Source organism: Thalassophryne amazonica, chromosome 3 (assembly GCF_902500255.1).
Source record: "Thalassophryne amazonica chromosome 3, fThaAma1.1, whole genome shotgun sequence".
NCBI lineage: Eukaryota > Metazoa > Chordata > Actinopteri > Batrachoidiformes > Batrachoididae > Thalassophryne > Thalassophryne amazonica.
In genome coordinates this window covers 117043579-117056519 of record NC_047105.1, presented here as the reverse complement: position 1 = coordinate 117056519, position 12941 = coordinate 117043579, and the positions used below count along the sequence as shown (strand labels likewise).

Sequence of the window (12941 nt, the reverse complement as noted above, 5' to 3'; positions counted from 1 at the left end):
AGAGCAGCCGAAGGGACTTACTTACTGTACAGTGACAGAAATGGTGCAGCTAAGCAACTACATGCAGTCCAGTGCTCACACTGAAAGACCATAATTTTGAATGAGGATAGGGATTGTTGATGCTCACAATGAAGGATGGTTGAAAAGACAACCAGAAGATGAGGATTAGTGTGCTGGTAAAATAGAATGCTATTTGAAGCAGTTTTCTGGAGCATTGTGTTTGAAAGATAATTTTTCAGTGGTGTCCATGCTTCGCGGCTGGGAACTACACCAAACAAAAATATAAAAGCAACACTTTTGTTTTTTATGAGCTGAACTCAAAGAGCTAAATCATTTTCCATATACACAAAAGACGTTTGGTCAAATATTATACAAATAATGAAAGTTTATGAGTTCAGTGGATTTGTTTGTTTGTGTGTGTGTGTGTGTGTGTGTGTGTGTGTGTGTGTGTGTGTGTGTGTGTGTGTGTGTGTGTGTGTGTGTGTGTGTGTTAGAAGAATTAGCACTGTCAATTAGCTCTGTCAAATCGTCATCCACCAGCAAAACAAACTATGCTATGTGTAGCTAAATGCCACCCCCGGTAGTGTGAGCATGCACGGTGGCCTGGGCATGAAATAGCACATTTTATATAGCACCAAAATTGCATGCTAAAAAAATAACTGCTAAAAAGAACTACTGCACAGTCAATGAAACACAACGGCAAATGGTACGAATAATCCACGTCACGGGACATACTAGCCACCAATCAAATGACAAGAATCCACTCAACCGTTATATAATGTTCACTAATCTCACTAAATCTGTGTTAGTGGGCACTTCTCCTTTGCTGACATAAACCATCCCAGCTTACAGGTGTGGCATATCAACATGCTCATTAGACATATTGCACAGATGTGCCTTAGGCTGGCCACAATAAAAGGCCACTCTTAAATGTGCAGTTTCATCACTCAGCACAATGCCACAGATGTCGCAAGTTTTGAGGGAGCGTGCAACTGGCATGCTGACTGCAGGAATGTCCACCACAGAACATAGATTTAGACAGATTTGTGAACAATATTTGAGAGATCTAGGCCTTTTGCATATTATATATTACTCTATAGTATATAGTAGTATTCTACTCTATATATTATATATATTTTATTTGTGCAGTGTATGCATGTTCTTAGTATGCGTACCTGTTTTGTTGCGTTCTTCCCTTTCCAAACGTGTTTCATATTATTCCGCCTTTGTTTTGTGATTGATAATATATCCTTCTGATTTCATTTCTTGATCTTCCACCACCTTGTATTCTTGTTACTAGGTATTTGAAGTTTTGAATAATTTGCATTAATTTCAGTGTTAGCTTCTTGGTGGCATTTCTCTGTGTTCATTATGTATATTTTCACTTGGAGAAATCCCTTTATCTCACTTTTTTTTTTTTGTAGCCTTGACAGGATATTTCAGCCTTTCTGTTGTTGTGTCATCTTCATATCTCCAGTCTCTGATTTTCTTAACATGGACAATATTTACAGTGCATCCAGAAAGTGTGTTGCCTTTTATCAATAATTCAAGAAGTGTAATAAAAAAAATACTGCAATACCATTGAGGAAATACAGCCATTTTCACAGGCCCTCCATTTTCAGAGCCCATGAGTAAACGGACAAATTAAATAGTTGTGATGACTATGAAACAGGATGCTGAGAGGCGAAAATTCAGAGTCCTTTTTCAAGCTCCAGATTCAGACATTTAGTTTGACCATTGGCCTATGGATGGTAGCCCAATGTTAAACTCGAGGTGACCCCGAAGAGGCTGCAGAATTCCCTCCAGAGGTTTGAGCCCTCAATCGGACACAATATCTTGGGGAAAACCCTGTAACTTAAAAACCTGTGTGAGCATAACATTGGCCGTTTCTTTAGCCGGGGGGAGTTTAGACAAAGGAATAAAGTGAACCATTTTTGATAATCTATCCACAACCGTGAAAACTACAGTATTACCCTTAGAAGGCAGAAGTCCAGTTACAAAATCTATGGTGATATGCGACCATGGGCGAGTTGGAACAGGTAGCAGCATTAATGTGTCCGCAGGCGGACGATTGGATGACTTGTGCATCACACACATTTGGCAGGCATTAACAGTCAGGAACATCTTTAAGCAACCCTGTCAACCAGAATCTCTGCTGAACTACAAAAACAGTCATCTTAATCCCAGGGTGACAAAAGAAACAGCTGTCATGACTCCACCTGATAACATCCCCCCTGATTGCCACGGAAACAAAATGGTTGCCCTTGGACAACCTGGAGGAACCAGTGTTTCACCCAATGCCAACTTGACTCTAGATTCAATTTCTCATGTTAAAGCTAACACAAAACAGGACGTGAGTAAGATTGTTCCCAGATTGGAAGGCAAGTCTACCAGGTCGCCTGCAGTGACAGTGCGTCAGGTTTACCATTTTTGGAGCCCAGTTGGTAGGACAGTACAAAGCCAAAATGGCTAAAGAATATTGCCCACCTTGCCTGAGAGGCATTAAGGTGTTTCACGGTTCGTAGATATGCTAAATTTTTGTGGTTGATATAAACTAGGAACAGCATTTTTGCCCCCTCTAACCAGTGATGCCATTCTTCCTAGGACACTTTAATCGCCAACAGCTCCCAGTCCCCTATGCTGTAATTACGCTTGGCAGCAGTTAGTTTCTTGGATAGAAAGGTACATGGGTGCAGCCGGTTGTCTGAGGAAATTCTTTGCAATAGAACCGCTGCTACAGCCACGGCAGAGGCATGGACCTCAACCTCAACCACGAACTGTTGAGCAGTGTCAGGGAGGAGCAGCACGGGGGCCGCAGTAAAGTGATTTTTTTTTTTAGGACCCTAAACACCTCGTTGCACCCCGGCGTCCAGGCGAACGGCCGGAGGGACGATGTAACTTCATGTAACGGAGCTGCAATTGTGCTGAAATTTCATATGAACTTGCGATAGAAATTTGCAAAACCCAGGAATCTTTGAACTTCCTTACGAGAGTTTGAAACAGCCCAGTACCGCACGGCTGCAACCTTTTCCAGTGTCCATTTTGATCTTATCCTCCACAATAACAAATCCCAGGAATGATACCGTTGGTTTATGGATCTCACATTTCTCAGCTTTAACAAATAGGTCATTCTGCAGCAGTATGTTTTGTAGTATGGTGCAAGCATGACGGGTGTGGGTTTCAAGGTCGGAGGAGAAAATCAAGTTGTCATCCAGATAAACAAAACAAATTTTTCAAGTATTCCCATAACACATCATTCACTAAATTTTGGAACACTGCAGGTGCATTCATGAGTCCAAAAGGCATGACTAAATACTCGTAGTGCCCTGTGGGAGTTAAAAATGCTGTTTTCCATTCGTCACCTTGTTTAATTTGGACTAAATGGTATGCATTGCAGAGATCCAGCTTAGTGAATATCTTGGCCCCTTCCAATAACTCAAAGGTGGATCAGCTAAGAGGCAGCAGATAACAGTTCTTTACTGTGATATCATTGAGTCCACTGTCATCGATGCAGGGGCAGAGAGACTTATCCTTTTTCTCTACAAAACAGAACCCCACCCCTGCATGCGACGATGAATGTCGAATAAAACCAGCCGCAAGTGATTCCTGGATGTACTCATTCATGGCGATGCGCTCAGGTGCCGACAGAGAAAAAAGTGAAAAAAGGGAGGAGCTTGCTAGCACAGGCGTATTCCTGGTGAGGTGGAAACGATTTAGCTTTGGCTTTACTAAATCTGAGCGCAAGATCATGATAACATGACAGCATTCCCGCGAGATCCAGGTTAGAATCCAGCTGTGTACGTTCAGGTTTTAACAGACACGCATTCTTACAAATGCGTCCCCAAGAGATAATCTCCCCTTTAGACTAATCAAATTTGGGATTGTGCCATTGTAATCAGGGTGCCCCAGAATTGTTGAGTGAGTCATATTATCAAAAACGTGAAAGCTGACAGATTCAGAGTGAATCCCAGAAACGATCATTCTGACAGACTGTGTGCGGTGGGCAGTTTGACCCCATTCATGAGCACCACCAGAGGGCGTGAGAGCTTAAACAGCTTTATGTGTAGGGACCTAGCGAGAGACGACAAAATCAAATTTGCATTAGAACCTGAATCAACAAATGCTGACACGGAAACTGACGAATGATCAGAGATCAGTTTAGTGGTAGTAACATTCTGAGTCGAGGAAGTAATAATAGAATTCTGACTTACCCGTAATTCCGATTTAGGCCACGCGGAGGCACCCCTGGCCCGACATTTGGAAATCAAATGACCTGACTGTCCACAGTAGTAACAGAGTCCATCCACACGGCATCACCATTGCTCCACCGAAGACAGACGTGTGCATCCCAGGTGCATCAGTTCATCGACACTGGGGTGAGAGACGAGTTGGTCCCAGCATGGCTGGAGGAGGACGAGCGATTCAGTGGTATGGCTTATCGTCGATCTGATGAACGAGCTGCTCTGCGTGGTCGATCCGTCATGCGTTGGTCAGTCCAGATGGCCAGCGCGATGAGCTCATTGAGGTCATCAGGAAGGTCGGCGGCAATGAGCTGGTCCTGGATGTTGTCCACTAGACCCTGGAAGAAGATGTCAAGGAGTGCAGCTGGGTTCCATTCGCTCTTTGCCGCCAGGATACGGAAGTCAATGGCATAATTAGCAACCAGGTGGCTGCCCTACTTGAGCCTCATAAGTGAGCGCACAACTTCATGCCCTGGAGAAGTGTGCTGAAACACCTGCTGCAATGCAGTTGTGAAGGCAGGAAGTGAAGCACAGCTGGTGGACTGAAGACCCTATTCTGTAATTGACCCATCTGAGTGCTCACCGAATACATAAAAGAGTCCTGGCGTTTAGCGATCTTGCTAAACCTGGAGCTAAGAGCGGTGAGCTGGTCTTCCTGCTGAGCTAATTGCCTACTATGATGGCGCACTGCCATCTGGAACAGGTCTGAGCCTGCTGTGTCCATTGCTGGCCAGATTGGTCTGTCAAGCAGGTTAGTCAGGAATGGCTGGACACAAATGCAAGGCTTGAACAGACAGCTGTTTTTTAAAAGGGTTTACTATGGTGGATAGCAATGGTTGGTACACAAGAAGGGAGTCCAAAAAATACAACAGTACAAAAATCATCCAGCTTAGGTGTGGTTGATTAAACAGGCAGGTCTGGAACACAATGAGGCAGGCAGGACTATGGAATGCAAGGAAAAGAGCAGGAGAGAAGGCACACGGCACATCAATCTGGCAAAGAACTAAAGTACCCAGTGTGCCTTATATAACCCCAGGTGATGAGCTGCAAGTTAGGAAGAGGTGTGCATGGAAAGCACCACAACAAGGGTGTGGCCAGAAAGAGTGAAATGCCCACCACCAAGAACCAAGAGACAGACAAGAGATATAGGGACAGAAAAACCCAAGTAGGAAAAAACCGACAAGAGAACTAACCCCAGAAGAAAAGTAATAAACAAAATCAACTAAAACAGAGCATACAAAACTGAGACCAAAATCCAAACCCTGACAGGACCTTTATATGTAGACAGGTGTGTGCCTTTCCAAATCATTTCCAATCTGAATTTATCCCAGGTGGACTCTAATTAAGCTGCAAAAATATCTCAAGGATGAGCAGTGGAAGCAGGATGCTCCTGAGCTCAATTCTGAGCTTCATGGCCATGAATACTTATGTACATGTGATTTCTTAGTTTTTGTTTTGATTTTTTTTTAATACATTTGCAAAAATGCAATAAATAAATAAATAAAGTTTTTTTCACATTGTCATTATGGTGTATTATGTAGAATTTTGAGGATCTATTTTGGAATAAGGCTGTAACATAAGAAAATGTGGAAAAAGTGAAACCCTGTGAATACTTTCCGGATGCACGGTATGTGACGTTGCCCACTTACACATTTTGTAATTAGCACCACTGAATGAATTGACCCAGAAAAATGTGTATTTAGCCACTGGAATCAAGTTTGTAAGTCATCCAGAAGCCAAGATATTACAAAAGTCCCATTTTAAGCCAGTATTTTTTTTTCAAAAACCAAGATGGCCACTGTGGTGGTTTCCAAGAAAATTGAATAATCCTTTTTTTCAATTTGCTATTTTATGCACTTTTCAAAAATGTATAGTTTTTCAAATCCCCACAAAATTCCAATGAAAGCTTGTCCATGAACATAGTGATCCTGACTATATCAGACCACTGACATCAACAGAATCAAGTGATGAGATGACGCAGTACAATAGTCTCGATGCCTTGGATACCTTGCTTCTAGATCTTTGACTTCTACAAAAAATGGAAAATGGGAGTCATCAGACAGTGATCTGAAGGTCACCACAGCAGGTTACAGGACAAAACAATACACATACAAGCAAGAGATACTGTAGAAAGGCCTTAAATGGTAATTTGTGACCAAATTATAGTAAATCTGGGACTAAAATGTCTTTAGATGGAGATCTGAGTCTCTGGGCCAGGCAATACAATATCAGCGAGCATATGGTATGGGCGGAGAACACGGACATGTCCTCAGGTTGGCAATGACACACTGACATGTTACACAACAGAGTCATCCTGGATATACAATCTGTTCAACACCTCAGGTCTTGTCATGTGCCAGTGATGAAAGTAGTGGTCGATATGCATTTTCACTCTCTCACTCTAACTGCTAAACACAAGCTGTCTTTTCTAAATTAGTTTTAAGACAGCATGTACAGTAACAATGTCTTCATATTAAAAACAAAAATCTGTAAATCCCTGCGCAGCAAGGTGATAATAATAATGATAATGTGGAAGTTAGTCGAGTCGTCATTTTGTACGGCCTGATGAGAAGTGACGTGAGGCCTCGCTGGCTCTGAGGTATCTGTGTGCTTTCTAATGGCTGCTCCTGTGCTCTGACAGATGTAAATGAGTGCTGGCGATATCCTGGCAGGCTGTGCGCCCAGGCCTGCGAAAACACCCCCGGCTCCTACCACTGTTCATGCACAGCCGGTTTCTCCCTGGCTTCTGATGGCAAGAATTGTGAAGGTAAGACAGTTTTCTTTTTTGTGTAGAGAATTTAAATATCTCCTTGTTTAGATGGGCTGTCGAGTCCTTAAAGAACTCAAAGTGTCGATGTAAGCCTGTGGGAGAACGCTGGCTTCAAAAGCCAAATGCATTCCATGGACAGGACTATGGAGATAACGCTGATAGGAAACCATCTATAAGTCCTTTGTCTTTGTTGTCAGCAAAAAGTTTTTCTTTTTTACTCTTGGAATGTAATTTAGTTTCCATGTGCATTTGTAATGGTTTTCTGTTATTGTCATTGTGCTTCAAACAACACAGCCGACTGGAGTGTTGATCCACAGAAGTCACTGCGCTTACTGTTCAGAAACCATTTAGAGCATGCTTTCAGTTCCTTAACATTCATTAACCTTCTGGGGCCGACGGCATCATATACAATGGCTAAGACCAAGCTTTACTAAATTATAAATAACTTTTTAATGATATGAGATAGAAACTTACTTTTTTGCTGAAAAGTTAACTCTGTGGACTTTCAAGCCAACCATCGGTCATCTTTGTACTCCTCATAGAAGCTGTGTGATGACGTGCGCAATGTGAGTGTCCATTGGTTCACCGTCACATGGTTTTACAAAATCCAATCGTAGGGCAGATTTACCTCACGTGAAATCCAAAGATCGTTTTCAGGAGTTTTATGTTACTAGTTGGCCCATTTGAATAGCCCCCTGGGTGCTCCAATGAGGACATACTATTAGTACATACTCAATGCGCCCTGCGCCATTACGCACAGCGATCAGTGAAAGCAGAAAGAGCAGATGGAGAGCCTCTGATGACAATCTCACGTGAAAGCTACTTTAGGAGCAGCACAGAACACTCCAAAACAGAGTAGAAGTAGAAGTTTGTGTTGTAACCTTTGTGTAATAGCAGACAGAAACTGCTTTGAGATGAAGACAAAAAAAACACATAGACCATTTTGTATATAGTGTTCAAAATGTGCATTTGTGTTTATTGTTTGAATCTTTTTGTTGTACACTCTTTCACAAAAGACCTCAAATGACCTTTATAACGTGTCAAAACAGTTGTTTATTATAGTTTGCTATGTGTTTTAAATAAATGTGTGTGCAAAATTATTTTCCGCTTTACTTTTTTCTTTCTTATTTTTGTTTGTAAACATTTAATATACTTATAAAACACAACAAAAGCATATATATTGTGAAAGCACAGTTTGTCCTGAAAAAAAGAGACATAAAACTTGATTGTGGGATGCAGGGAGAGCTGTTAACGGCAATAATAAAACATTTATGCCAGGCGGGTGAACTGTCCAAAAAATGCCCTCGGACCCCAGAGGGTTAACACATCTGTCTGACCAATATGACTGCATCTTGGTTTGTGGTTTTTATTCATTCCAGATGTTGGAAACTATCTCAGGGACACAGCTTAAGAACACAACAGCACACGTGAAATGTTCAAAATGGTCATTTTTTTAAAGAAACTTTTCAGATTTAACTCTATTTTTGGTTTTCTGTTTATGTCTGAAAGCATGTCACAAAATTCCAAAGGTTCTCCTATTTTGTGCCTTTGCATATTTAGATATGAATGAATGCAAGAAAAAGCCCTGTGACCAAGAGTGTGCAAACATCTACGGCTCATATCAGTGCTACTGTCGCCAAGGCTTCTACTTGAGAGAGGATGGGCACACCTGTGAAGGTAAATGATTTAGTTCTCCACAAAATACAGTTGTATATAAACATTTGGGAACCCCTGATGATTTCCATGATTTTCCTTTATAAATCATTGGTTGTTTGGATCAGCCATTTTAGTTAAATATATCATATACAGACAAACACAGTGATATTTGAGAAGTGAAATGAAGTTTACAGGATTTACAGAAAGTGTGTACTAATTCTTTAAACAAAATTAGGCAGGTGCATAAATTTGGGCACCCCAACAGAAAAAAATAAATCAATATTTAGTAGATCCTCCTTTTGCAGAAATAACGGCCTCTAAATGCTTCCGATAGCTTCCAATGAGAGTCTGGATTCTGATTGAAGGTATTTTGGACCATTCTTCTTTTAAAAACGTCTCCAGTTCAGTCAGGTCTGTTGGTTTCTGAGCATGGACAGCCCATTTAAAATCACTCCACAGATTTTCAGTAATATTAAGGTCTGGGGACTGAGATGGCCATTCCAGAATGTTGTACTAGTTCCTCTGCATGAATGCCTTAGTAGATTTTGAGCAGTGTTTAGGGTCGTTGTCTGCTGAAAGATCCAGCCCCGGCGCAACTTCCGCTTTGTCACTGATTCATGAACATTGTTCTCAAGAAACTGCTGATATTGACTGGAATCCATGAGACCCTCAACTTTAACAAGATTCCCAGTACCTGCACTGGCCACACAGCCACACAGCATGATGGAACCACCTCTAAGTTTTACTGTAGGTAACAAGTATTTTTCTTGGAATGCTGTGTTCTTTTTCAGCCATGCATACCACCCCTTGTTATGTCCAAATAACTCAATTTTAATTTCATCAGTCCACAGCACCTTATTCCAAAATGAAGCTGGCTTGTCCAAATGTGCTTTAGCATACCTCAAGCCACTCTGTTTGTGGCGTGTACACAGAAAAGGCTTCCTCTGCATTACAGCATCATACAGCATCTCTGTGCAAAGTGTGCTGTACAGTTGAACGATGCACAGAGACTATCTGCAGCAAGATCATGTTGTAGGTCTTTGGAGCAGGTCTGTGGGGTGACTACAAGTATGACTGTTCTCTCCATCCTTCACTTCAGCTTATCTGAGTTTTTTCTAGGCCTGCCACTTCGGGCCTTAACTAGTACTGTGCCTGTGGTCTTCCATTTCCTCACTATGTTCCTCACAGTGGAAACTGACAGCTGAAATCTCTGAGATAGCTTTTTGTATCCTTCCCCTAAACCATGATGTTGAACAATCTTTGTTTTCAGGTAATTTGAGAATGTTTAGAGGCTCCTATGATGCCCCTCATTAGAAGAGATGCAAAGAGGGGAAACATTTGCAAATGGCCACCTTAAATACCCTTTCTCATGATTGGATTCACCTGTATAGGGAGGTCAAGGGTCAATGAGCTTACCAAACCAATTTTGTGTTCCAATAATTAGTGCTAAATGTATTCAAATCAATAAAATGACAAGGGTGCCCAAATTTATGCACCTGCTTAATTTTGTTTAAATAATTATTGCACACTTTCTGTAAATACTAGAAACTTTATTTCACTTCTCAAATATCTGTGTGTTTTGTCTGCTATATGATATATTTAACTGAAATTTCTGATCCAGACAACCAATGATTTATAAAGGAAAATCGTGAAAATTATCAGGGGTGTCCAAACTTTTGCATACAACTGTATGTGATCAAGACATACTTTAACTAACTACAGCTTGGAGTCCTATCCTGACTATTCTGTGTACTGTAATTAAACCATAGCTAACTGCGGCCAGACAGAAGTCACTCCTTAGTAATAGGAACATGGCAGGCTGCCTGGACTTTGCCAAAAGGCACCTGAAGGACATCAGACCATGAGAAACTAAATTTTCTCATCTGATGAGAGAAAGATTGTCATGTTTGGAGGAAACCAGGCGCCATCCCTACAGTGAAGCATGGTGGTGGCAGCATCATGCTGTGGGGATATTTTTCAGCTGCAGGAACTGGGAGACTAGTCAGGATTGAGGGAAAGATAACATGACAATCATGTTACTGGTCATGAATCTGTTCTCACTGTAAAAGAAAAAAAAACACAAAAAAACTGCAATTTCTCATATTTATTTCCTGTGTGCACAATACAAGAATGATCCTCCTCCTTGATGTACACCAGGAAGTAATGAACTGACATGATTAATTTTTCTTTCATTTATTTTTTACATGAATGACCTGATGTGCTCATATCATGAACACACGAGCCGGCTCCACGTGTCCAGCACGCACTGAAGCGCCGGTGACTGTGTTGCAAAGATGATATGTGTTTTTATTGATTACAGTGTGAGGAGAGCCCACCGATGCTCGCGCCTCGCGGTAGTGTCTTGTGATGTGAGATTCTGCATCACATGATATGTGTTCTCCAGCTTTGAGTAGCGATGACACAGTGGTCAAATGCAGCTTTGACTGCTTGGTCTTCACTGTGCGCGCTGAGACGTGGTTGTGGCGATCCAGTTCATTTTTATTTCTCCCCATGTTGTCATCGTTTGCAGACACGCATGCAGTGCCGTGCCTTGCACATGGATGAGTGGAGCACATGTGGCAATATGTGTCCCCCAGATTTGGTTTCGCTGACTCCACGGTCAGCTGCCATGTGGAGCAGCATAACCTGCAGGACTGCAGCCCTCGCTGTAGCCAGTGTTCAGCTCCCTCCCTGCATGATCACATGTCAACCACGGTCCCCTGACAAACGCATAACTGTACATGATCGACACGCGACACACCCACCTCTCCTCACATGAATGGGCTCACTGCCACTGTACACTGGCACACTAGTTTTTCCTTACCACACTTTATTTTCCACTAGGTCAAAAGAGCCCTCAGATACATGGCGTGTTGGGAAGAAGTGCTGTTCTTCATGGCACGATATCTGTTCTCCAGCTTTGAGAAGCGATTACACGGTGGTCAAGTGCAACATGGCTCGCCTTGGTGAACGTGCATGTGATCATCTGACGGCTTTGGTGCGCCCGCATGTGCTGGCATCATCTGATAGCCTCGGTGGGCACGCCTGAGCCGTGATCATCAGCGGTCGTGTGTCACGTCAAGTGGCTGTCCACTGGTGCTGTGACCCGCAGGAGGACTGAGTTTTTAATTTACATTTCTGTTGTGGTGTGGGATTGGGATATACTATGGTGTTCCACATCTGTCAGCTGTTCTATCATGAACATGACTGCCATCTAGCTCTGCCTGTTGTGCTGACAGTGATCACACTGCACTGCAGCCACCGTGTGAGCCTTCACAACCTCAGACGCACCTTGATAGGCTCATGGTGGGGAGGGACACATTCACATGCCATCTGTGTTGTAGGGGGAGGGGGAGACACCGCACACACGCATGTCATGTTGTGGAGCACTTACAAAATGTGCTGCCATTTGCACTCCCAGCTCAAAAGTGGTCTACCTGCAAGATATTTTTGTGCTGACAGCGTGAATGACCCCGCCTTTTCTAAGTGCCCTGTGAGTGGTGTTGGATGTTGGCACCTGGACCCCAGCCGACTCCGGCCCAGAGTGGGTCAAATGGCCACTCGTACGGCATTCAACGACCTTCAGCCACTGCTGTGAAGGCTGCCTCAATGGCATCATTCAGCCATGGTTTGACATGGACAATGATTTTGTGCAGCTGCACGGCCACAGCACGATATGCCTGACCTGCGTACAACATACCGTTCAAACAAACACAATCAGATGGCAATGCGACCTCATCTTGCCCACTGTTCGAATGGGTTTCCGGTGCGAGCGGCATGCGAATATAAAATACATGTGCTGTGCTCGAATTAATGTGGCAGCTGCTGTACGAGGCATTCAAGTGTTGCTCCAATTTCCCACGAGTGCTATTTGACTCCTCCTTCGTGTGCCATACTGCCTCAATTGTGTTATGTGTGAAGGGGCCCTAAGATTGTTATTTTTAAAAAATTTCAAAAAACTTTTTTTTATCTTGTCATTATGGGGTGTTGTGAGTAGAATTTTGAGTGAAACAATGAATTTACTCCATTTAGGAATAAGGCTGTAACAACAGAATGTGCAAAAAGTGAAGCACTGTGAAGATTTTCCAGATGCACTGTAGATGCTCATCAAGTAGCTTTTGGTGAGACTGGATCCAACTTAGCCTGAAAGACTTTTGGAATCCTCCATTGTCCAGGCAGAGCTCTTGAATTGTGTCAGTAGTCTATTTTCTCATCTCCATTGTGTGTCTGAATGTGTAAGGGCTCAGAGTGAGTGTCAGGACTTATTTTGCAGA

The 12941-nt window shown here is 42.6% G+C and overlaps 1 protein-coding gene across 1 annotated transcript in view; it reads left to right on the top strand.

Moving 5' to 3' along the window:
• Positions 1 to 12941, top strand: part of LOC117507494 (fibulin-2-like) — a 173815-nt gene that overhangs the window by 149471 nt on the left and 11403 nt on the right. Inside the window, exons 9-10 of the mRNA XM_034167369.1 lie at positions 6883 to 7008; positions 8572 to 8688. Coding sequence (XP_034023260.1) covers positions 6883 to 7008; positions 8572 to 8688 — 243 coding nt within the window. The remainder of the gene's footprint in view (positions 1 to 6882; positions 7009 to 8571; positions 8689 to 12941) is intronic.